At 41.6% G+C, this 22,392-nt stretch overlaps 1 protein-coding gene across 2 annotated transcripts in view; it reads left to right on the top strand.

Moving 5' to 3' along the window:
- Positions 1-2,694: 2,694 nt before the first annotated feature.
- The window catches only part of cnot1 (CCR4-NOT transcription complex, subunit 1), a 30,867-nt gene continuing 11,169 nt past the window's right edge, over positions 2,695-22,392 (top strand). For both annotated transcript variants that reach the window (XM_085358956.1, XM_085358957.1), the window contains exons 1-29: positions 2,695-2,798; positions 4,186-4,484; positions 4,942-5,049; positions 7,937-8,035; positions 10,958-11,026; positions 11,523-11,577; positions 12,976-13,179; positions 13,311-13,479; positions 13,813-13,939; positions 14,536-14,646; positions 14,789-14,959; positions 15,080-15,207; positions 15,480-15,720; positions 15,886-16,005; positions 16,320-16,442; positions 16,577-16,728; positions 17,271-17,421; positions 17,622-17,820; positions 17,902-18,015; positions 19,415-19,539; positions 19,647-19,933; positions 20,021-20,099; positions 20,260-20,499; positions 20,661-20,801; positions 20,893-21,072; positions 21,286-21,402; positions 21,492-21,602; positions 21,728-21,805; positions 22,145-22,322. In XM_085358956.1, the coding sequence (XP_085215082.1) occupies positions 4,383-4,484; positions 4,942-5,049; positions 7,937-8,035; positions 10,958-11,026; positions 11,523-11,577; positions 12,976-13,179; positions 13,311-13,479; positions 13,813-13,939; positions 14,536-14,646; positions 14,789-14,959; positions 15,080-15,207; positions 15,480-15,720; positions 15,886-16,005; positions 16,320-16,442; positions 16,577-16,728; positions 17,271-17,421; positions 17,622-17,820; positions 17,902-18,015; positions 19,415-19,539; positions 19,647-19,933; positions 20,021-20,099; positions 20,260-20,499; positions 20,661-20,801; positions 20,893-21,072; positions 21,286-21,402; positions 21,492-21,602; positions 21,728-21,805; positions 22,145-22,322 (3,979 nt within the window). In that variant the 5' untranslated portion in view covers positions 2,695-2,798; positions 4,186-4,382. The remainder of the gene's footprint in view (positions 2,799-4,185; positions 4,485-4,941; positions 5,050-7,936; positions 8,036-10,957; positions 11,027-11,522; positions 11,578-12,975; positions 13,180-13,310; positions 13,480-13,812; positions 13,940-14,535; positions 14,647-14,788; positions 14,960-15,079; positions 15,208-15,479; positions 15,721-15,885; positions 16,006-16,319; positions 16,443-16,576; positions 16,729-17,270; positions 17,422-17,621; positions 17,821-17,901; positions 18,016-19,414; positions 19,540-19,646; positions 19,934-20,020; positions 20,100-20,259; positions 20,500-20,660; positions 20,802-20,892; positions 21,073-21,285; positions 21,403-21,491; positions 21,603-21,727; positions 21,806-22,144; positions 22,323-22,392) is intronic.

Raw genomic sequence — 22,392 nt, forward strand, 5'->3', positions numbered from 1 at the left:
TGGTGTGATTTGGCACTGTATAAATAAAAGCGAATTGAACTGAACCAGGTTGGATCTCCATATTCTTCTGTTTCCATATCCTGAAACTATTATCCAGGGTGTATCTGACAGTACCGTCCCAGGAGACTCCAAATCAGCTGCACTGAGTTGTGCAGCTGACTTGGGTGTGTATAGTCCCATGTTGCCTGTTTCTGGAAAGGTTAATATAGGTTACGACTGACAATGCAGCCCTCAAGATACCTTGAGACAGCTGCACACGTCAGTACAATGATCACATTATATTCCGTTCATCTCCAAATCTCGATTTGAGGACATATCATCAGTAACTGATGGTTCAGTGAGGTTCAACATTTTAAAAATTACCCTTGGCAATTGTATCAAAGTCCATCAGTCCTTGGCACGTGTCTCTTGGCCAATTTTGTTTTCAAATTTGCTGTTATTCAGCACGGGGAAAAGTCTATCTATGACCTTTTCTAATAACATACATATGTATGTTTTAGTTACCTTAATGAAGATATGTCTTCATGATGGCATGAGAATCAACTATTATTTTAAGTGTGCTATCGTGACTTGACTCAGAGTTCACCCCTGTTTTTCTTTTCCTGGCACGCCTCCTGTTGTTTAAACTGTTTGTCACAGAGCAGAGCCTTCTTAATTTCCACTGCATCTCCAGTTCGAAGCTTTTGTCCTTATTGCCCCCCCTCTTTTTCAACCATTTTCTTTTTCAGAAGGACTTCCAGGGTTACCACATGAGCTTTAGTATGAAGCCCTATATTTACTGATGATTTATTAGAAGCTTGTGTTTTCCTTCAAGCTTTTTTCCCCCCTACTTCCTTCCTGTGTTGATCTTAAAACTGCTCATTAAGGGATTTATTGTCCTCCTTTATCTCCTAGAAAGAAAGCATCTCTGAGTCCCCGAGCAAGTGTGTTTCAAAACATGAATTCAAATTCATTGTGTTCAACAAAATGTGAAACTCTAGACAAAAAAACAAGGACTCGATAAAAAAAAAAGATGTTGAATACTTGGCAGTCGAATGAATGTTGGTTTTGATGAAGGAAACAATACCTGTCAGTCAAGATGGGAGCACCCAAAGATGTTTCTGTGGGCGATTGTGGCTCAAGAGTTGGCAGCTCGTCTTGTAATCAGAAGATTGCCGGTTCGAGCCCCGGCTTGGACCAACTCGGTCGTTTTGTCCTTGGGCAAGACACTTCACCCGTTGCCTACTGGTGGTGGTCAGAGGGCCCGGTGGCGCCAGTGTCCGGCAGCCTCGCCTCTGTCAGTGCGCCCCAGGGCAGCTGTGGCTACCATGTAGCTGCCATCACCAGTGTGTGGATGGGTGGATGACTGAATGTGTAAAGCGCTTTGGGGTCCTTAGGGACTAGTAAAGCGCTATATAAATACAGGCCATTTACCATTTCTGGACAACTATACAGCTAACATGTTGTATTATGTCAAGACTTGGTAAGATTTCACCTTAAGAATACCAAGCTATGAATAAAAACTGATTTTATCTTGTTTAATATTTTCAATATAATTCTATTTATGTTATTGGATAGTTAGATAACTAACGCTATCCAAACTTTGAGGATTGATTCAAGGATTTTTATTGTCATTCCAACACCTGTACTGATCAACAACAATGTGAACACAAGAGGAATATTTGCAGAACCAAGGAACTGAACATGTTTACAACATGTGCAGCAAATAGCACAAAGACAGGCGATTGCTCATATCTGTTGCTTTTGGTTGGGAGTAGCAGATGATAGAAAGCACCACCAAAGTTCAACCGTGTTAACTGTCTCTTAGTCTGGGAACTCTACTCTTGATGCTCCTGCCTGAGGGGAGGGGGACAATAATAGTGTGTGTCCTGGGTGACTATAGGCTCTTTCAAGATACAGCAGGTCCTTTTCCTGCATCTGCTGATGTAGATGTCCGTGGTGGTGGTGAAGCTGCTGGCAACAATCCTCTGTGCAGCTTTCATCACCCTCAGTAGAGTCTTCTTCCCTGTCACAGAGCAGCCGCCACACCACATAGTGATGCACGAACCACACATCTGCAGAAGGAAGGAAGGAAGTGTTTTGGCTCCAGGTAAAATCCTTGCTGGAGACCATTTTCACACCTGCTTCCCCACTTTCTGTGCCACCTGAAATCTATATCTCATTTATTTTCTTGACATTGACGCTGACACCAAACTGCCTTTCCGCCTGCTTGTAGTCAGACCAACCTTGTAGGTATCTGGCCAACCCTGCAGGCTATAGGTGGGATCTTTTTTTGTTTAGCCGTACCATCCTTTTTTATTTACAACCTAATGAAACCCAAATCGTCTGCCATGTCCCTGAATTTACAACCCCAGTGACATCGTTTTCATCATTACAAAAGAAACAGAAAGCACAGGCTGCAGAGCACCAGCCTGCTCACCTTCACGTGTGAAATTTGCGCAGGTCCCTTTAAAATGTATTCCTTCCTAGTTTAGGGGGAAAAAATCTGCACAGCAAACCTTTTTATTTAGATATTTTTAATATCGCCAGTTTCATTGTTTGTCGTATATAACTTCTTCTCTTTTATCGTTTTAAATGAATAAAATACTGACTGAATATGTGGCGGTTTCAGGTGTGTGTCGCGCGAATAAGTTCACGCACTCGTCTCTCTCGAACCGTGAGCGCGCCGCGGCGGTGATAGTCGCCATTTTATTTTGAAAATCAAACTGAATTGAAGGCACGGCAACCCTTCCATTTCGTCAAGTTTGTTCCGAGAAACAAAAAGAGATGAGGATCTGAATTACTTTATTGAGAGCACGGTGAGGCTTGTGATGTATTTAACAAATGATCGTGGATTGCTTTAGGTTGAGAAATTGGCACAAAAGCAGCGATATTAATACGGAGAATAGCCGTTAGCTCCCGGAGCGGGGGAGGTCTACTTGCTGAGAAACAGCTGTCATATTGGTGAACGCAAAAAAGTAAAAATTCCATAATTTAGCAAAGTTTTTCGTGTAGCGAAGGTACCGCTGTATACGTGTATTTGTTCAGGTAACACGTGAGATTTACGTTATGTCCGAAGATAGCAGTTTTAAGTAAAGTGTTAGCGATTCCATAAACTAGTCGGAGCCCGAAGAGAGAGCGAGGCTAGCGTTAAAAAGGTTAGTGCTAACGTTAGCTGACATGATCGCGCAAAACCCGTCCGAGTATTGCGCTCGCGGCCTTCAGGCTTCCGGCCAAATGTGGCGTTCCAAACCTTAGTAGTTGCTTACATAAACAACTTGTATCTGAATGTGTAAAAGGAATGCCATTTTATTCGATTCTGCTGTATAACAATAACCAACATGAAACGGGACTCACGTTGCCGTTAGCTTCACATTGCTAATGAGATAGCATTAGCCTGTACTCTCGCACCCGGGGCTGGTAATGGGTTAATGTTGGTATTTAATCAGCGACGAATGGTATCGATCCGATTTAAATTCCCGTTTAGACTTGGCTGAGTAAACAATAATACATCTCATGTTTTATGTTAATACGAAGCTAATATTCGGTGAACATAAGGGCTAACTGCTCCGTAGCAAGTGTTTATCAGCGTCATGGTGATAGTTAGCTCGAGTATTTGGCATGTTTCACTACTTGCTACATGAACCGAGTCCCTGAATCTTGACATTTTTTAAACGTTGTCTTTATTCGCATATTAAGACGTTTGGGTAAATTATGAATCTGTTAACGCTCATAAAAATGTCTCATGCTTGCGCATAGGTACTCTCCAAGATTTGGTAAGTTACGTTAGCCTGCTCTTTGTTTCAGTGTGTGATTTCCACACTTGTCCTTTTCTCATTGTAAACTCAGGGCTGGTTGCTTTTAACGCCACGTACTTTTTTGGGGGGCATTTCATTAAGTGACCAAACCGGAGTGACTCTGTTCCAAACATTACGGTGTTTTTAAGGCCTAGTGTAGTTTATGCAACCCTATACAATCTTAGTGCATATGTTGTACCAAACTGTGTGGCAGTAACTTCTTTCACTGTTGTTTCTGAATTTATTAGCAGATAAGTAGCCATGCAGTTATTCACTGCATTGTTGGGTCTGTCATTCAAGTAGGCCTCATTAGTGGCACCTAGGCTGCACATAAAGTTTAGTGCAGCTCAAAAGTAAGTTTCTCTCTTATATTTCAAAGTGATTTTTGTGTTTGTTTTTCTTGTTTCAGATGCTGAACTTGATTTTAAACTGAAAGACTCTACCTACTTAGCACCGGGAGCCACCCACCCACCATTACCTTGGAAGTCAACATTATTCACACCTTTTGGGGGGGGGGAGCAGAAGTAACTTATCACTGAAGTGACTAAAGGGGAATAATGGTGATTTTGCGCCGTGCTCGGCCGCCTGCTTCCGCCCCAACCAGCAATGAATCTTGACTCGCTCTCGCTGGCTTTGTCTCAAATCAGCTATCTGGTGGACAATTTAACAAAGAAAAACTACCGAGCCAGCCAGCAGGAAATACAGCATGTGAGTGGTAGCGAAAAGTCTTTACCGTTATTTATTTAATTTTAAATTTGCAAACAGGTATCTTGGAATACTTAAACACCACAAGATATTCTATTCACTTAAAGTTGTAGATGTTTAAAACCTTAATTAAACAAAAAATTGCATTTTTCTTCTGTTTTAGAGAGCTGTGTGTGTGTAAATTTTATGATGCTAATACGCTAGGACTGCCCAATGTTGATCAGGGTCTGCGTATCAGAGAAGTTTAAGTTGGCTCACTTTCAAGATACTATTGGATCAGCTGGGCACTGCTCTTTTTCCCTCGGTGAAAGGAGGAGCAAAGAGGACACGGTCTTGCCGTTTTGATGTTTCACTTGTGGCCACATTGTTATGAAAACTTGAACTTTATATGGCTTAGTGTGTCTGTGATGGTCTGTGTGACATGTTCTGACATTTTGGTGTGTTTCATGTGCTCTCCCAGATTGTAAATCGTCACGGTCCTGAGGCAGACAGGCATCTACTACGCTGTCTCTTCTCCCATGTGGATTTCAGTGGCGATGGTAAAAGCAGTGGCAAGGACTTTCACCAGGTAACTTTAAATTTGAGACGTTTGAATTCTGGATTTTCATATGTGCTGTTGTCATATAAGGCTGCAGCTAAATTTTGCCAGAGGAGCAAAACAAAACTCTTGAGTGGGTTTTGACAGGTTTTCGTCTTACTAGAAGGGATGTGCGCAGAGCCATTAGGTGGAAAACACACTTAGCTTTAACATGGTGGCCGAGTGTTCGTGTTTGTTCTTCAGTTTGCTCAACCATTGCTTATCTCAACTTCTTCGTACTTGGAAAAGATTTTGATGGGGGATCTAAGGAGGTGCGGTGTGGCATTTTAATTAAATGTTTTTAAATTTGTTTGTTGTTACCCTTTGATATGTTTTCACTGACATCCTCCAAGGTGGCTGTTTGTTCACAGCATACACACACTTTGTTTAGGAAGAATACCTCAGTTTCTGCAAGGGTATTTTTTTTTCTTTCTTTTTTTTTAAGGCCTGATCCTGAAAAATTGCTGGATCCATAAAGACATGCTCCATGGAGCATGTAGATAAGAAATTGGCTGCCAAATGGCAGCATGGTGTTTTTAAAATTTAAATGTTTACACAGGATATGTTCATTGCTTTGTTTGAATTTGGCATTTTTCTTTGACATTTATTACCGCTAGAATGACAGAAACAAGGACCAATAACAAAGTAACAGGGCCTCTTTTCTTTTAAATTTCAGTGGGGATGTTGTTTCCAAGCAAAATGTCCCATTCCTTTCATAGTATTTTGAGCATGACTCACTCAAGCACTACAGAAAAGCCATAACCACCCTGAACTCACACATGCACTGACCACACACTTCACCCCCCAATCCAACGACTTCAAACAGACTACCATCACTACTATGCGTTACTTTATTTACAGTGTGGCTTATTGCACATAAATTTAGAACACTATTTATTTTATTGCAGATTTGTATTTTTTTTTTTTACTTTTTTATATTTTTTTTGACTACTGTTCATGTGTATATAGTGCTGCAGAACTGTGCACCTCACACCCCTTTCTTTTCCCACATGTTTGCATTGGGTAGGAGATGCTCTGTATCACATTGTACGTGAGAATCGTGACAGTAAAAGGCATTCTATTCTATACAGCTGTGAACACATGTGGCATCAGTGAACTCTGTGAGAGTTGAGATATTAGACCTTAGGGATGGAGATGGGGCTGATACTAATTGTCTGTGCTTGCTCCTTAGACTGCCTTTGCAACATTGGGGGTCTTTTGTTTTGCTGTAGTGATAATAACTGTAAATATACAACCGCTGGCTGCAATTTCTCCATTTTGAACACCAGTTAATGTAATGTATAAGGATATAGGCGTTTGACGTGTCAGAAATACAGTAGTTACAGACTCTGACCCTTGCACTGCCATCTACTTACTTGATGACTAACATCAAAGCACGATCTGATATCCTCGTGTTGGTGTTGTTCCCAGATCATCATACTAAATGTTGTTCCAGGATCAACATTGCAAGTGACCAATCAGAATGTTGTGACGTCATACTTTTGCGACTTCGGGAAAAACCGGCGTAAAACAAAAAACTGTACTTAAGCTGCGAGAAACCGCCTCTGTCCGCCGATCAACGGACCCTGACCCTTTAATAAACAGTAAGCAGAATTGATATTGTCCTTGCAACATTGGAATTTCATAAATGCACGAATGGCTTGGCGCGCAAAAGAATAACGTCACAACAATGTGATTGGTCACTTGCAATGTTGAACCTGGAACAACATTTTCATGATGGTCTGGGAACAACACCAACACGAGGCTATCAGATCATCCAACATCAAACAGACACGTAAGCTTTTAGCAGTGGATGACCAGAAACTCTGTTCTCGCTCCAAACAACTTCAGAAAATAATCAGTCTTTTAAAGTTGCCTGAAACTTTCCTTTAACTTATTATTGGTTGTGTTTACAGCAGTAATTTGGCAGAAATGAAGAGAAAAATTTATCCTGCTCGAATTTCAACTAGACTCTATTTGGAAAGAATAAAAATGGTGTAAACAAAACATTAGGGTTAGGGGGTTGCAATATGGAAACTAAAATGTAAAATGGTTTCACTTGGTAAGATCCGTTTTAACCTCTGGTTTAGTTTCACATCTCTTCTTGAGAGTCGGACTGCTGTTGCTTCTTGGAGCCCCAGTAATACGTAGAAGGCTGATGTAATCAATTCCTGTTTAGTATCATATTTATTTTTCTTCTTCTTTTGTGAACTTAGCGTTTGTTATTAAATCTGTCATTTTCTGAAAGCTGTTGGCCATGAAAACATGAAAATACGTCTTCCTTTGAAATTACCTTTAAACTGTTGGAGCAACTATTGTAATAAAATCAGCTTCCAGCAGCAAAGTGTGAGTCCACTGTGGGTGGCTGTCCAAGAGTACAAGTACCTTCTTTTCACTTTGACAGTAACTTATTAACTGAGCTCTGATGTTGTAAGCTGTAAGACACAAGCATCTGTCATCAACTCCTTCACACTTTATGTTTAATGACAATCTTATACATTTCATATTTGGTAATAGTGGAGTTGGGCAAACAAAACTTGCAGAAGAAAGATGAATCCTTGCTTAGGACACTGCTATTATAATCAGAAAATTAGCTTAAACCCCTGAAATGCACGTTGTTTGTGTCTTTGACGTTATTAAAAAACAGAATACACTTTCTCCGAGATGCAGTTTGGTGTGTTGACAGCTCACCGCGGTCTCTGTGCAGCTTTGTTTGTGCCCCTGTAAGTGGGGAAACCTATACTTCATAAGTCACTGGTAACTCTGTTAGGAAAGTTACATTAATTAAAATGGCTTAGTCTGGTTATTGTTTTTATGAGTTTTCTGATTTTGTTCTTCACCCTAAACTTTTTTATTTTTTTCCTCCAACCTGTCAAAGACACAGTTTCTGATCCAGGAGTGTGTGTCGCTGATATCAAAACCAAATTTTATCTCTACTCTGTGCTACGCCATCGACAATCCCCTGCACTACCAGAAGGTAAGGAAAGATGCTGAAATGTCAGCGTATCAGTAAGATAAGCTCTTGATCTATTAAACCACTTTTTTACATGTTGGGCTTTAACCCTTTAAGACCGGTCGGAGTGGGCACGCTCCATGTTGTGTAACTATTTTTAAATTCCTGTAGCTCTGCAACCACGTAAGCTAGCGCAGTAATTTTTTTTGCATATGAAACCGGAGGAGTTGTACTTACATCTTGTGCCATCAGCTTGTCCTAGGTCAGTTTCCTTCCACATAAAGCTTTGCAGAAACTGCGTAAAAAGCACTTGCAGCAACAATAATAATAATAATGATAATAATAATAATGATGATGATGATGATTGGGTTTATATAGCGCTTTTCAAGGCACCCAAAGCGCTTTACAATGCCACTATTCATTCACTCTCACATTCACACACTGGTGGAAGCAAGCTAACAAATACATAATATTCCAGAAACAGGCTTTGCCGATCCGATCAGCTGTTCAAAACACTTCCTGCATTGGAATAGACGTCAGCGCGAACTATCACATATCCGCCATTACCTGCCCAAAACCGGAAGTGCTGTCATTTTTTGCAGAAAACAGTTTTTGTTTTTTACCTTCAGGGCCTTATAAGCCTATACTGGTGTTTTTAAAAGTCCTGTTTGACTTTATGCTTTTCTGTATTGTTTCTTGGAACTGCTGGAAATAGTTTTTGATGCACATGCTGTTTGTTTGTGTGTTTGGTGGTTTTTTTGTTTGTTTGTTTTTTTTTTTTGTTTTTTTTTGCAAATTTGCATTACGATATTTATTTTGGTTTTTCCTGCAGTCCATAAAAAAATGGTGCATCTCAAAAATAAAACTGAAGCACAAATTTCCTCTGGAAACCATTTTGTGCAACTTTTTTGTATTTACAGTTTTGGGGGATAAAGTTCTTAAATTTCTCTAACTAGAAATATATGTAAAAAAAATAGTTTTGTTTTTTTTTCCATTTTTTTTGTAGTTTATTGCACTTTTTTGCAATTTATGTACAGTGGGGCAAAAAAGTATTTAGTCAGCCACCGATTGTGCAAGTTCCCCCACTTAAAATGATGACAGAGGTCAGTAATTTGCACCAGAGGTACACTTCAACTGTGAGAGACAGAATGTGAAAAAAAAAATCCACGACTCCACATGGTAGGATTTGTAAAGAATTTATTCGTAAATCAGGGTGGAAAATAAGTATTTGGTCACCTCAAACAAGGGAAATCTCTGGCTCTCACAGACCTGTAACGTCTTCTGTAAGAAGCTTTTCTGTCCCCCACTCGTTACCTGTATGAATGGCACCTGTTTGAACTCATCATCTGTATAAAAGACACCTGTCCACAGCCTCAAACAGTCAGACTCCAAACTCCGCCATGGCCAAGACCAAAGAGCTTTCGAAGGACACCAGGAAAAGTATTGTAGACCTGCACCAGACTGGGAAGAGTGAATCTACAATAGGCAAGCAGCTTGGTGTGAAAAAATCAACTGTGGGAGCAATCATCAGAAAATGGAAGACATACAAGACCACTGATAATCTCCCTCGATCTGGGGCTCCACGCAAGATCTCATCCCGTGGGGTCAAAATGATCATGAGAACGGTGAGCAAAGATCCCAGAACCACACGGGGGGACCTGGTGAATGACCTGCAGAGAGCTGGGACCAAAGTAACAAAGGTCACCATCAGTAACACACTACAACGGCAGGGAATCAAATCCCGCAGTGCCAGACGTGTTCCGCTGCTGAAGCCAGTGCATGTCCAGGCCCGTCTGAAGTTTGCCAGAGAGCACATGGATGATACAGCAGAGGATTGGGAGAATGTCATGTGGTCAGATGAAACCAAAGTAGAACTTTTTGGTATAAACTCAACTCGTCGTGTTTGGAGGACGAAGAATACTGAGTTGCATCCCAAGAACACCATACCTACTGTGAAGCATGGGGGTGGAAACATCATGCTATGGGGCTGTTTTTCTGCCAAGGGGACAGGACGACTGATCCGTGTTAAGGACAGAATGAATGGGGCCATGTATCGTGAGATTTTGAGCCAAAACCTCCTTCCATCAGTGAGAACTTTGAAGATGAAACGAGGCTGGGTCTTCCAACATGACAATGATCCAAAACACACCGCCCGGGCAACAAAGGAGTGGCTCCGTAAGAAGCATTTGAAAGTCCTGGAGTGGCCTAGCCAGTCTCCAGACCTCAACCTCATAGAAAATCTGTGGCGGGAGTTGAAAGTCCGTGTTGCTCGGCGACAGCCCCAAAACATCACTGCTCTCGAGAAGATCTGCATGGAGGAATGGGCCAAAATACCAGCTACTGTGTGTGCAAACCTGGTAAAGACCTATAGTAAACGTTTGACCTCTGTTATTGCCAACAAAGGTTATGTTACAAAGTATTGAGTTGTATTTTTGTTATTGACCAAATACTTATTTTCCACCCTAATTTACGAATAAATTCTTTACAAATCCTACCATGTGAATTCATGGATTTTTTTTTTTCACATTCTGTCTCTCACAGTTGAAGTGTACCTCTGGTGCAAATTACTGACCTCTGTCATCATTTTAGGTGGGGGAACTTGCACAATCGGTGGCTGACTAAATACTTTTTTGCCCCACTGTAGTTCCTATGGATTTAATGCAGACATATTATTAAAATTTGGGCTATAACGGTTGTATTGATGCGTAGCAACTTGAAGTGCTCCCAAAATTGGCAGTACAGCATGAAAAATATAAAGATAAGCTCTGGCGAACTTGGTTCTATGGTCTTAAAGGGTTAAGTAGCTGAGAGACAAACTCGAGACACCCATGTTTGTACCGACATGTTAAAGGTGTTTACGAATACTAACAATGAATTGTATTTCAACCTTCAGGTGAAACACAAGATAACAACCGGTTTTCATTGTTGATTTAAATTGTCTTTCAGAGTTTGAAGCCATCTGCTCACTTATTCACTCAATTGAGCAAAGTTCTTAAGCTCAGCAAAGTCCAAGAGGTAAGCCCGCTCTATCAACTTTATTTCTTTCTTTATTTTAAACCATTGGCCCATCAGCGAGCCCATTTTACAAGCATTCTTTAAATGACTAACTCCGAGACAGTTTTTCCCTTAAACAAAATTCAAACTGTTTTGGAAAGAAGAGAAGACGAGCTTCAAAGCTTTCACATATGCTGATGTCTGAACAGTCAGAAGTCAACTCTGCAATGATTTACTTAACTGTAGCTCCCACCATTCTGGGCTAAATAGAAAATTTAAGTAGTTCCTGAAAGATGAGAATGTATTTTGTAACTTTTCAGCGAAAAATGACAAATTAAGGACAAGTGGCCTCGATGACACTAGGTGGTAAAGGATCAAGTGAAAACAATGTAAATGCAATATAGTAGCTTTGGCACTTGTATGAACATAAAGTTAAATTTTGATCTAAAGATTCTCTGTATGAAATCAAGCAAACATTAGGCTCTCCTTTTAAGTGTTTTGTTTTTTTACCCCTCAGGTTATATTTGGCCTTGCTCTGCTCAACTCCAGCAACACAGACCTTCGTGGCTTTGGTAAGTTTTTCTAGCACACCTTCATTTATTTAAACCCAGTGAATAAACAGTGTTTTTCTAGCAGTATTTGTCAGTAAAGTGAACAAACGGTTATATTTCCAACAAATCTTGTATTTCTAAAGATGAACTAATACATTTCATGCTTGTTCTTCCTGAATTGTCTTAAAATCTTGGCTGAAATGAGCCTGGTAGTCTGCTGCTGGTATGCAGTTTGCATTCTTTATGCCAGTAGGGCTGCACGATTTTGCATAAAATGAGAATCACGATTTTTTTGCTTAGAATTGAGATCATGATTCTCTCACGATTTTCTTTTCCAGTATAAATATTTATTGCACTTATTAACTGCACATCAACTTCGTAACAGTTGAGATTGAACATAAAAACAATAAATAAACATAAAAACAACAAATGTCTCACGTTTTGTTGTTGCCGAAAAATGTTGTACTGCTTGAAATTCTGTCTCCACCGTTGCTCGATGCTGCGTGTATAGAGCAGGTAGTGCAACAATAGAAAAATAGTTGCGGGACGGCACTGTGTAGCGTTTGTCTAGGGTGTTGATCATTCTCCTAAATCCCTTGTTTTGCATCAGCCAAACCGATTTACGGTGTTCTCACGGCTCTAGTGAGCCTAGCCCCCGGCTAACTATCGAGCTAGTGGGTAACAGACGTCTCCGAAAACGTCGGAGCGCTTTTGAAAATATGTGGTGTCCTGATAAACTGAGCAGATATTTGAGGTTTACACAGCTACATTCTCGCCTGAAAATATGTTAAACGTTTATTTTGTGACCCAGAAAGAATAATAAGAGTAATATTAAAACTAACTAGCTGCCGCCATTGTTGGAAACTGAGCTGGGCTGCGCTATGAATTCTGGGACACTGCTTCTTCTTCTTCGGGGTTTAACGGCAGCTGGCATCCTTGTACATGCAGTGCTGCCATCTTCTGTTTCAGTTCGTTATTACACTCTTAAATCCTGCTACTTATTCCTGCGTCTTTTGGGATCTTACAAAACTTCAAACGACGCGTCGACTATTAAATCAGTCGTCGACGATTTTGATAGTCGACGTAATCGTGACTAGTCGACGTAATCGTGGCAGCTCTACCTGTCACACACACGCTTACCAATGCAGAGAAATCCTGAAATCAATGCTTGACTTTGTTTCAAGATTTCAGTTCATCTCTTTTGCACACAAACACGCTTCTTGCGGAGATGCATTAAGGAGCATTGTGTGCTTTGATTGCAGTCATTCCTGGAAGGCATGGCGTACTGTCCCTATCATTCTTCTGAACATTTAATCACTTAAATGTTTCACATTAGCTGCACCTAATGATTTTTTTTTCTCTTTTTTTCAAACATAGTACACAGGAAAGCACATGATAAACTGTTTTTTTTTCTCTCAGCTGCTCAGTTCATCAAGCAGAAACTTCCAGACCTCCTGCGGTCATACGTTGACGCAGATCTTGGAGGAAACCAAGAAGGTGGCTTCCAAGACATTGCCATAGAGGTGCTGCACCTACTGCTCTCCCATCTACTGTTTGGACAGAAGGGAGCCAGTGGGGTAGGGCAAGAGCAGATTGACGCCTTCCTCAAAACACTTTGCCGAGGTATGGAGGATCAGTTGGGGGGGGGCTGATTGTAAATCTTAAATATGCACGCAGACTGACTCGATATGGTGAAACGGCCAGTTTTGTTTTCCCAATCTGACTCTGCCACGCTTTCTGTGTGTTGCTGTCAGATTTCCCCCAGGAGCGCTGTCCTGTGGTGCTCGCACCACTGCTGTACCCTGAAAAACGGGACATTCTCATGGACAGGATCCTACCTGACTCGGGGGAGTTAGCTAAGACCAGGATGGAGAGTTCTCTTGCAGAATTCATTCAAGAAGTTGGCTATGGTTTCTGTGCTAGGTGAGTGTGGCTTGTTTGAAACTGTGTGAACAAAGTGATTTAAAAGAAATAAACCTGTGACTACAGTTATTTGTCTTGTATCTAAATTCTAAGTAATCATTTGAACGACCGTGTGTTGGCACCAAGAAGCTCTTGCGTGTTTGGTAAATTGTGTTAAATAAATATGAAAGAAAACTGGCAGTCTTTTTTATTGTTTGAACACGCTTTATCACAAACCTCAAAGTGAGTTATTACTTAATCCTGTCCTAATATAAGTTCTGGTCTGAAATTACATGCGAGTGCTCAGTAATGACGGATTGTAGGCAACATTGACCTTTTCTTTCCTCTCTTCAGTCTGGACGAGTGCAGAAACATAATCGTTCAATATGGGGTGAGAGAGGTGACGGCCAGCCAGGTAGCCAGGGTCCTGGGCATGATGGCTCGTACCCACTCTGGTCTAACTGACGGCATCCCACTACAGGTGAGACTCTTTATTTGATGGAGGGGACAGGAAAGTGTAAGAACGCTGTTTGGTTTGCTTCATAGTTAGTTTCTCTTCACACAGACTTGCCATGAACTACTGTAAGTGCAAACATGAAGATTCAAACTGCTGTTGTTTTTGCTGAGTGCAGGAGACAGTCTAGCAGTTCACACTGTTTTATTATCAACCAGTTAAAGATTTGGCTAGCACAGCTGTGGACTTCTCAATGTCAGGCAGCTTCTCCGTGTGCACATGTTTTATTTTCATGCTGAAGTCGGCCTTAACTGACAGAATGAAGTCGAATAGAGTACCCTGTTATCATACAAGGCCGAGCAGCCCTTCTGTCTGATGCTGTGTTCTGTAAGCATGTAGCAGTTCACCTTCGACACTCGGCTCTTTCTGTCCCTCTTAGTTAAGCCTTCACGCCGTGGGCTTAATGTTAAAAAGAAACCTTATCAAAGCCCAGGCGTACCTGCTTTGCTCTTCTCTTGTTTTTAAATGTGAGTGCACTCTGTCCCATGGTACTGGACAAAGGTGGAGACGGTGGCTCAAACACAGATTTTGATGGATGATTGATGGCTTTCCTCTTTCTGCAGTCTATCTCTGCTCCAGGAAGCGGTATCTGGAGCGATGGGAAAGATAAGAACGATGGTTCGCAGACACATACGTGGAATGTTGAGGTCCTCATCGACATTGTCAAAGAAGTGGTAAGTGAACTGTCAGTTCATCTGAAAACCAGAAATTTTCCAGGAAACGCTGAGATGGAAAACTTAACAAAAATAAAAAATCCTTTTTAATGACTGAATTTTCACTGCTTATTTATTTATTTATTTTTAACCTATACCCTAGAATCCCAATCTCAACTTCAAAGAGGTGACATATGAACTGGACCACCCGGGCTTTATAATCCGAGACAGCAAAGGCCTGCAGGTAGTGGTGTATGGGATCCAGAGAGGGCTGGGCATTGAAAGTTTTCCTGTGGATCTCATCTATCGGCCTTGGAAACATGCTGAGGGACAGGTAACTTATGTTCATCGAGAGGGTAAAAATTCAGGTGTTTGGGGAAAATTATGAGAGGAATCTTTGTCAAGTTGGAATAGATTTGTGTAGTTTAATGCATCTTTTCTGTATTTTTTCCAGTTGTCATTCATTCAACACTCCCTGATGAACCCAGACGTGTTTTGCTTTGCTGACTACCCTTGTCACACTGTGGCCATTGACATCCTCAAGGCCCCACCAGAGGATGACAATAGAGAGATTGCCACATGGTATGGAAATTGAATATCACCTTGCCTCTGCAGAACGGTGTGCCGTTGCGTATTTTTCTTACTGTGGCTTCAGATTTTGCTTTAAAGCAGTAAAAATGTAATTGAGGTGTCCTTGATGGGCTCTTAAACTGGAGGCAAAGTTGGACCTCTGTGTGTACTGAAGTGTTCACGTTAAAAATGAATAAATAAAAAAAATCCATCACTTCAAATCAAGTTTACCACGACACTTTAAAACTCTGCCAAAGCGCTCATCTTTTTGTAATTCTTCACAGGAAAAGTCTGGATCTGGTGGAGAGTCTGCTTCGACTGTCTGAGGTGGGCCAGTATGAGCAGGTGAAGCAGCTGTTCAGCTTCCCGATCAAACACTGCCCCGACATGTTGGTGCTGGCGTTACTGCAGATTACCACCTCGTGGCACACACTGCGCCACGAGCTCATCTCCACCCTGATGCCCATCTTTTTGGGAAATCACCCCAACTCCGCCATTATCCTGCACTATGCCTGGCATGGACAGGTTGGTGTTTGTTATTAGATCAGTGTTGCTGGGTAACATGTTGTTTGGCAAGTCATGTCTTCAGTTGAGTGTTTCTCAAGTTTTCTACTAGTTTGGTGCGTCGTTCAAAAACAAAAACTAAAAAAATCCTGCTTGCATACAAAACTGTGTCTGTCTGTCTTGCAGGGACAGTCTCCTTCCATACGTCAGCTAATTATGCATTCGATGGCTGAATGGTACATGAGAGGGGAGCAGTATGACCAAGCAAAGTTATCTCGCATCCTGGATGTGGCCCAAGACTTAAAGGTTGGTTAGAATACTGCGTTCTCCTTGACCATTAAAGTTTTTGTACTCTTGTAACATTTCATCTGAATTTAAGGTAGAGGGTAAAGGTACACGCTGTATAGCATGTCGGTTCTCTCCTTAGAAACTTTTTTTGATTTAATATTTAAAAACATTGTATTTGCTGCAATAACAGACCTCTGTACATAATCTGATTATTGGATTTAAAGAGTCCGTGTCTATAGTTGTAAAGGTGGATTATTAAATGTTTCATGTAATAAATGGAGACAAATTAAGTGAACCCAATGTGAACTTGAATGTGTTTTTCCTCTCTACAGTCTCTATCAATGCTGCTGAATGGTACTCCGTTTGCCTTTGTTATTGATCTCGCTGCACTTGCCTCGCGTCGTGAATACCTCAAACTCGATAAATGGCTTACTGACAAAATTAGAGAGCACGGGGTAGGTCTTTAAACTAATGATTGCTAATCGATATGTCTTTTTAGATGGGTTTCCTGTTTATGCTAGTGTAACATTAAACGTATTTCATGAAAAGTCTGGTTTTGTATTAATTATATTTCTTGTTCTTGTGACAGGAACCTTTCATCCAAGCTTGTGTGACGTTCTTGAAGAGGCGCTGTCCATCCATTATGGGGGGTTTGGCTCCTGATAAGGACCAGCCCAAAAGTGCCCAGTTGCCTCCAGAGACTCTAGCCACCATGCTGGCCTGCTTGCAGTCATGTGCTGGGTGAGGAACTTTAAAGCCTGGTGTTTATCCCCTATTCGGATCGACTGCTTTTTCCATTGCAATTGCGCACCACCTTTTGTGCGTGGTCATCATCATAGCAACGCGAGCGAGCGTCCTGTGATGTAATTGGTATGCAACACACTACAACAAAGGTACAAGCAGAGGTGATCGTACTCGGGCCGCGGCTTTTTCTTCTTAGTTGTAGCCATTTCCCTCGATGCCAGGTTATGAAAATGGCGGTTGTGATTTTCGTGAACGTGCTGCTTTCACGACTCATCTCTCAATCAGTAGCATGCACTCTGGTGACATCGCATTTCAGTACCTGCTCGGATCACTTGAACCTCGGCCGAGCGGGTACTATTTTAGCACCAGAGACTGACTTAGTGGAAAACTGTGGCCAGTTGATCCGAGTAGGTGCTAAAGGAAAAGGGGCTTTTGTTTGATGCTCCTGGACTTTTGGAGCTTCGAGTGGAGCCCAACGCTGGTTCGATGCAGTGTAACATCTGTCTTACATGTATGTTGTTTTTGTTTTAAATCCTTAGCAGTGTATCCCAGGAGTTGTCGGAGACTATCCTGACGATGGTGGCTAATTGCAGCAATGTAATGAATAAAGCCCGACAGCCACCACCAGGTGTAATGCCAAAGGGACGTGCCCCGAGCACCAGCACCCTAGATGCCATCTCACCTGTACAGGTATCTTGCATATCACGTCTTTTGAAATACATTTTCATGATTGGTTTTGTGGATGCTAATTTTGATATTAACACTTTTATAAAGTGTACAATGTTTTGGGTTTCTGTAACAGTTCTGTCATGTTTTCTTTTACTGTAAAAAGCTGACGTTAGTAGCTCTGTTCCATTCCTGCCTGCTTAACTTTATGTCCCTTTGTTTAGATGGACCCTCTGAGTGGCATTGGCGGTTTGAATTTGGGGCCCTCAGCTACTTCCCTCAATCCAAGCATAAGTTTCCCAACCCCAGTGAATACACCTTTCAATAATCCCCAGTCTCCAGCAAAAGCCTTTCCACCACTTCCCAATCCTAATCCCAGCACACCTTTTGGGAGCATTTCCGGCCTGCCCTCACAACTCCCTGGTATGACCTCAGGTTTTTGTATTTCAATCCAAACATGCTATCAAGTGTGAAGCAGAAAAGTGACATTATTGTTACTTCCAGGTCCACTGGGCACGGGCATCGGTCCTGGTCTAGGGATGCCAGCAGGGAGCACTGATCCTTTTGGTCCCAGGAAGATGAGCACACCGGGCCTGAACCCACCAACCTTTCAGCAGAGTAAGATGAAGGCCTGTAAGTGGTGGTGGTAGTGGTGTGACTGAGAGCCCCGCCCCGCGCTGCTCAGCACTGTATTTCCTCTGCTTTTGACAACAATCACTTACTAAAGAAATTGGCTTTCAGGGCACTTTGTCTGCCGCACCAAAACGTTTCCTTAACGTGAGATTTTATTCCTGAAACAAGTTAATTGGTGATTTGTTTTACATAAAATGATTGTAGACTTCAGTGTGAGAGGAAATACAGATCAGTCTTCCATTCCTTGTCTGCTTTTGCTGACAGCCCCACTTTAATATTTTTCAGCTTCTTCAACATGACGTAATTGTCTACAGTACTGAATTGTTAGAGGCCTCTAAGATGAAGAGACACTTGTTTTCTTTCATCCAGTCTATAAAGACGAACATGAATGATTGATGTTGGTAGGGCTGTTCGATACAACGATATATATCGGATGACGATATAAAAACGTCTGTCGTTTCATTTCACGCTATCGTTTGTTTCGTGGTGTCGTAAAATAAACTGTTTACAGCAATATTATTTTCATCGTTCTGATGTCACTGTAGTGGCTATATTCATTTCTTAAACTTCTCTCTTTCTCTTATATTTAATATCACCACACTACGGACGGACAAGCGCCTGTTTTTATGCGTTGTCGTTAGCAACAACGACGGTAACACCATCGCGTGTCCGCTTGTTAATGTTCCACATAAACCTTTCACAATAAAGCTCAAGATCCTGTTGAGACTTTTCAAAATAAACTGAATCATGTGAAAGAGCAGATTATTTACGGATGAGAAGTAAAAAAGAGACGTCAGGTGCTTAAAAAATAGACCTTAGACTCAAACGTTAGAACAGGCTTTTCCCCGCAGCACGCCGTGTAAGAAATACTCACAAAGAAAATGTCGGCCGTTACAACTTGTGTCTAAAAATGTGTCGTTTCATGCATCGGTTAAAACACTCGACTCCAGCTACACGACGCGCAGCTGGAAACACTTCACGCAGGTCGAGCTGCCCGAGATTCACAGACTTTACAGAAAATGTTACGTTTGATTTTGGTCATATCGCGCAGCCCTAGATGTTGGTGTTTTAAGGTTAACGGTGAAAGAAGTTTTCTCAGCTGTTATTGACCTCCAGCTGTCGCCTGTACTTTGGGCTGAATCAGGTCATTCAGTTTCAGCTGTTGTTGTTGTGTTTGCTCGCCTCTGTAACATTTCCGAAAGGGCCCCTACGGGAATTTTTATTTTCTTTTTCTTGTGTGTGAAGAAATTTTAAACAACACAAACAATGTGACTTGCGTGTTGTAGATAAACCAAGACACTTTTGTGTTTTATTATAGTGAAAATGAGTGCATTCTTATTCATTGTTGGACTTAAAATGATCACTTATGCTTTTCTGTTCCCAGCCGACCTTTCTCAGGTGTGGCCCGAAGCAAACCAGCACTTTAGTAAGGAAATAGATGACGAAGCAAACAGTTACTTCCAGCGCATTTACAACCACCCACCTCACCCAACCATGTCTGTGGATGAAGTGAGTAGTTACATGACATTTTTTTCTGCGAATATCATTCCTCTTCAAATAGAATCCTTTCCACACTTGTCAAACAATTCATATGTGATGTCATTGGATTCATGCAGGTCTTGGAAATGCTGCAAAGGTTTAAGGATTCTACCATCAAGCGGGAGCGAGAGGTGTTCAACTGCATGCTTCGAAACCTGTTTGAGGAATACAGATTCTTCCCCCAGTACCCAGACAAGGAGCTGCATATCACTGCCTGTCTTTTTGGTGGAATAATCGAGAAAGGTCTCGTCACTTACATGGCCCTGGGTTTGGCCCTCCGATATGTTCTTGAAGCCTTACGAAAACCGTACGGATCCAAAATGTATTACTTTGGAATTGCTGCCCTAGATCGGTTCAAAAACAGGTACTAGCTTTTTCTTTTGCAAAACAAGTGTAAGTATAAGGCGTTATGTTACAGCTGACATCTTTTTTTTTTTTTTTTCTCCCCTAGGCTAAAGGACTACCCTCAGTACTGTCAGCACCTGGCTTCAATTGGTCACTTCTTGCAATTCCCCCACCATTTACAAGAGGTAATCAGGTTTCCTTAATTTATTTGTGGTGATCCTTTTTCTGTTATCAGCATTCATTAAGTTTTACTTAGTTCTCTCTCTTGCTGGAGAGAGAAGCGCGCCTTTGATTCAGCTAAATTAAATCTGTCGCTCTGCATCTTCAAATATCCTGTGTGTGCAGTATATTGAGTATGGACAACAGTCACGGGACCCTCCAGTGAAGATGCAGGGGTCCATCACCACACCTGGGAGCCTGGCTCTAGTACAAGCCCAGGCACAGTCGCAGCAACCTGCCGGCCTTAAAGCCCCACAGCCAGGCCAGCCCAGCACCCTCGTCACAACCACCACGACTACAACCACAGCCTCTAAGACGTCCACGATCGCAAGGCCGACAGCCACTAACTTCAAGAAGGATGTGCCTGTGAGTTCAGTTTTGACCGGACACCATGCGGCAGCATAGAGAGAGAGAGATATATATCTAGATATAGATAGACATAGACAGACACACACACACACACACACACACACACACACACACACACACACACAATAATAATAAATAGTCTCCGTTCCTACCTACAGCCCTCCATAAACACTACCAACATTGACACCCTGCTGGTGGCTACTGACCAAACGGAAAGGATCGTAGAACCTCCGGAGAATGTCCAGGAGAAGATTGCTTTTATTTTCAACAACCTTTCTCAATCCAACATGACTCAGAAGGTAAAGACAAAGAAACAAAATATTACTGCATTAGAACAACCTTAATAATCAAAGCTGCTGTTTTTTAAAAGCAGAACATTTCTTTTGTCAGGTCGAGGAGTTGAAAGAGACGGTGAAAGAGGAGTTCATGCCCTGGGTGTCTCAGTACCTGGTGATGAAGCGAGTCAGCATCGAGCCCAACTTTCACAGCCTCTACTCGAACTTTTTGGACACACTGAAAAACCCCGAGTTTGTGAAGATGGTTCTTAATGAAACCTACAGGAACATCAAGGTAGACTTAAAGACGGAATATTTAGTTCAGTGCAATGTTTGACACCTCTACCAAAAGTCGGATTGAGCTCTGCTGTCTTATTGCCAAAAACTTGCCTAGTGTGATGCGCTTGTAGTTACGTTTCTCACACGTCACATTATTATGTTGGGTAAACTGGTTTTGCTCTGGTAAACTGTCATCCTTTGTAAAGTACTTTTCCCCTGCGTCTTTCAGGTGCTTCTGACCTCAGACAAGGCAGCTGCCAACTTCTCTGATCGCTCCCTGCTGAAGAACCTTGGCCACTGGTTAGGCATGATTACACTGGCCAAAAACAAGCCTATCCTTTATACAGTAAGAGCATTTTATTACTTGCTCCGTAAAATTATCTGCTGGTTTTTGTGCTTCAGAGTGGCCTAATTTTTATTTTTCCCCTCTTCTAGGATCTAGAAGTAAAGTCTTTGCTACTGGAAGCTTATGTGAAAGGCCAGCAGGAGCTGCTCTATGTGGTTCCCTTTGTGGCCAAAGTTTTGGAGTCCAGTGTGCGAAGCATGGTGAGAAATATAGGTGTACTTCTCAGTAGACCCTAAGCAGTATGGCCCATATACCAACTTTTCTATATATACAGTGGGGGGAAATGTCCAAACCACTCAGCGTGATTATATTTTTGAGTCCACAGGTTTTCAGACCCCAGAATCCTTGGACTATGGCCATCATGAATGTTCTCGCTGAGCTGCATCAGGAACATGACCTGAAGGTAATAAGTTAGCCTTGTGTGTTGCTATTTAGAAAACACATCTGGATTTGTACCGTAGTCTTAAACTCCAGTCCGGTTGTTTTACATTTACAGTAACAACAGTGGAGCTGCCTCCCATAATTCCTGTTTTTGATTGGATGCACTGAGTGATATTTAACAATTAAGATTAAATGCACAATGATGCATAGCAGGATGTCTTATCACTGAAAACTGCACTTGTCTAAACCGTCATTATCACTTAACGTCATGAATAAAATTACAGTTCAAGTGACTGACGTTTCCTTAGGTAAATAAAAAGGTATCAGAAGTTCATTGCTTCCATGCTTTTGTTTACTACAGTTGAATTTGAAGTTTGAGATTGAAGTTCTGTGTAAGAACTTATCTTTGGACATCAACGAGCTGAAGCCAGGAAACCTGCTGAAGGACAAGGAGAAGCTAAAGAACCTCGAGGAGCAGCTATCGGCACCAAAGAAGGAGGCAAAACCTCCAGAGGAGATGCTGCCAGTCTCTACTGCAGGTGATCATGTTATTCCTCTTTAAATTGTCTTTGTAGTTTAAACATCTCAAATGTTTGTTTTTGTCATGTA

The sequence above is a fragment of the Diplotaxodon limnothrissa genome, linkage group LG7, assembly GCF_057381915.1.
Source record: "Diplotaxodon limnothrissa isolate DT_005_m linkage group LG7, D_limnothrissa_male_GT1.1, whole genome shotgun sequence".
NCBI lineage: Eukaryota > Metazoa > Chordata > Actinopteri > Cichliformes > Cichlidae > Diplotaxodon > Diplotaxodon limnothrissa.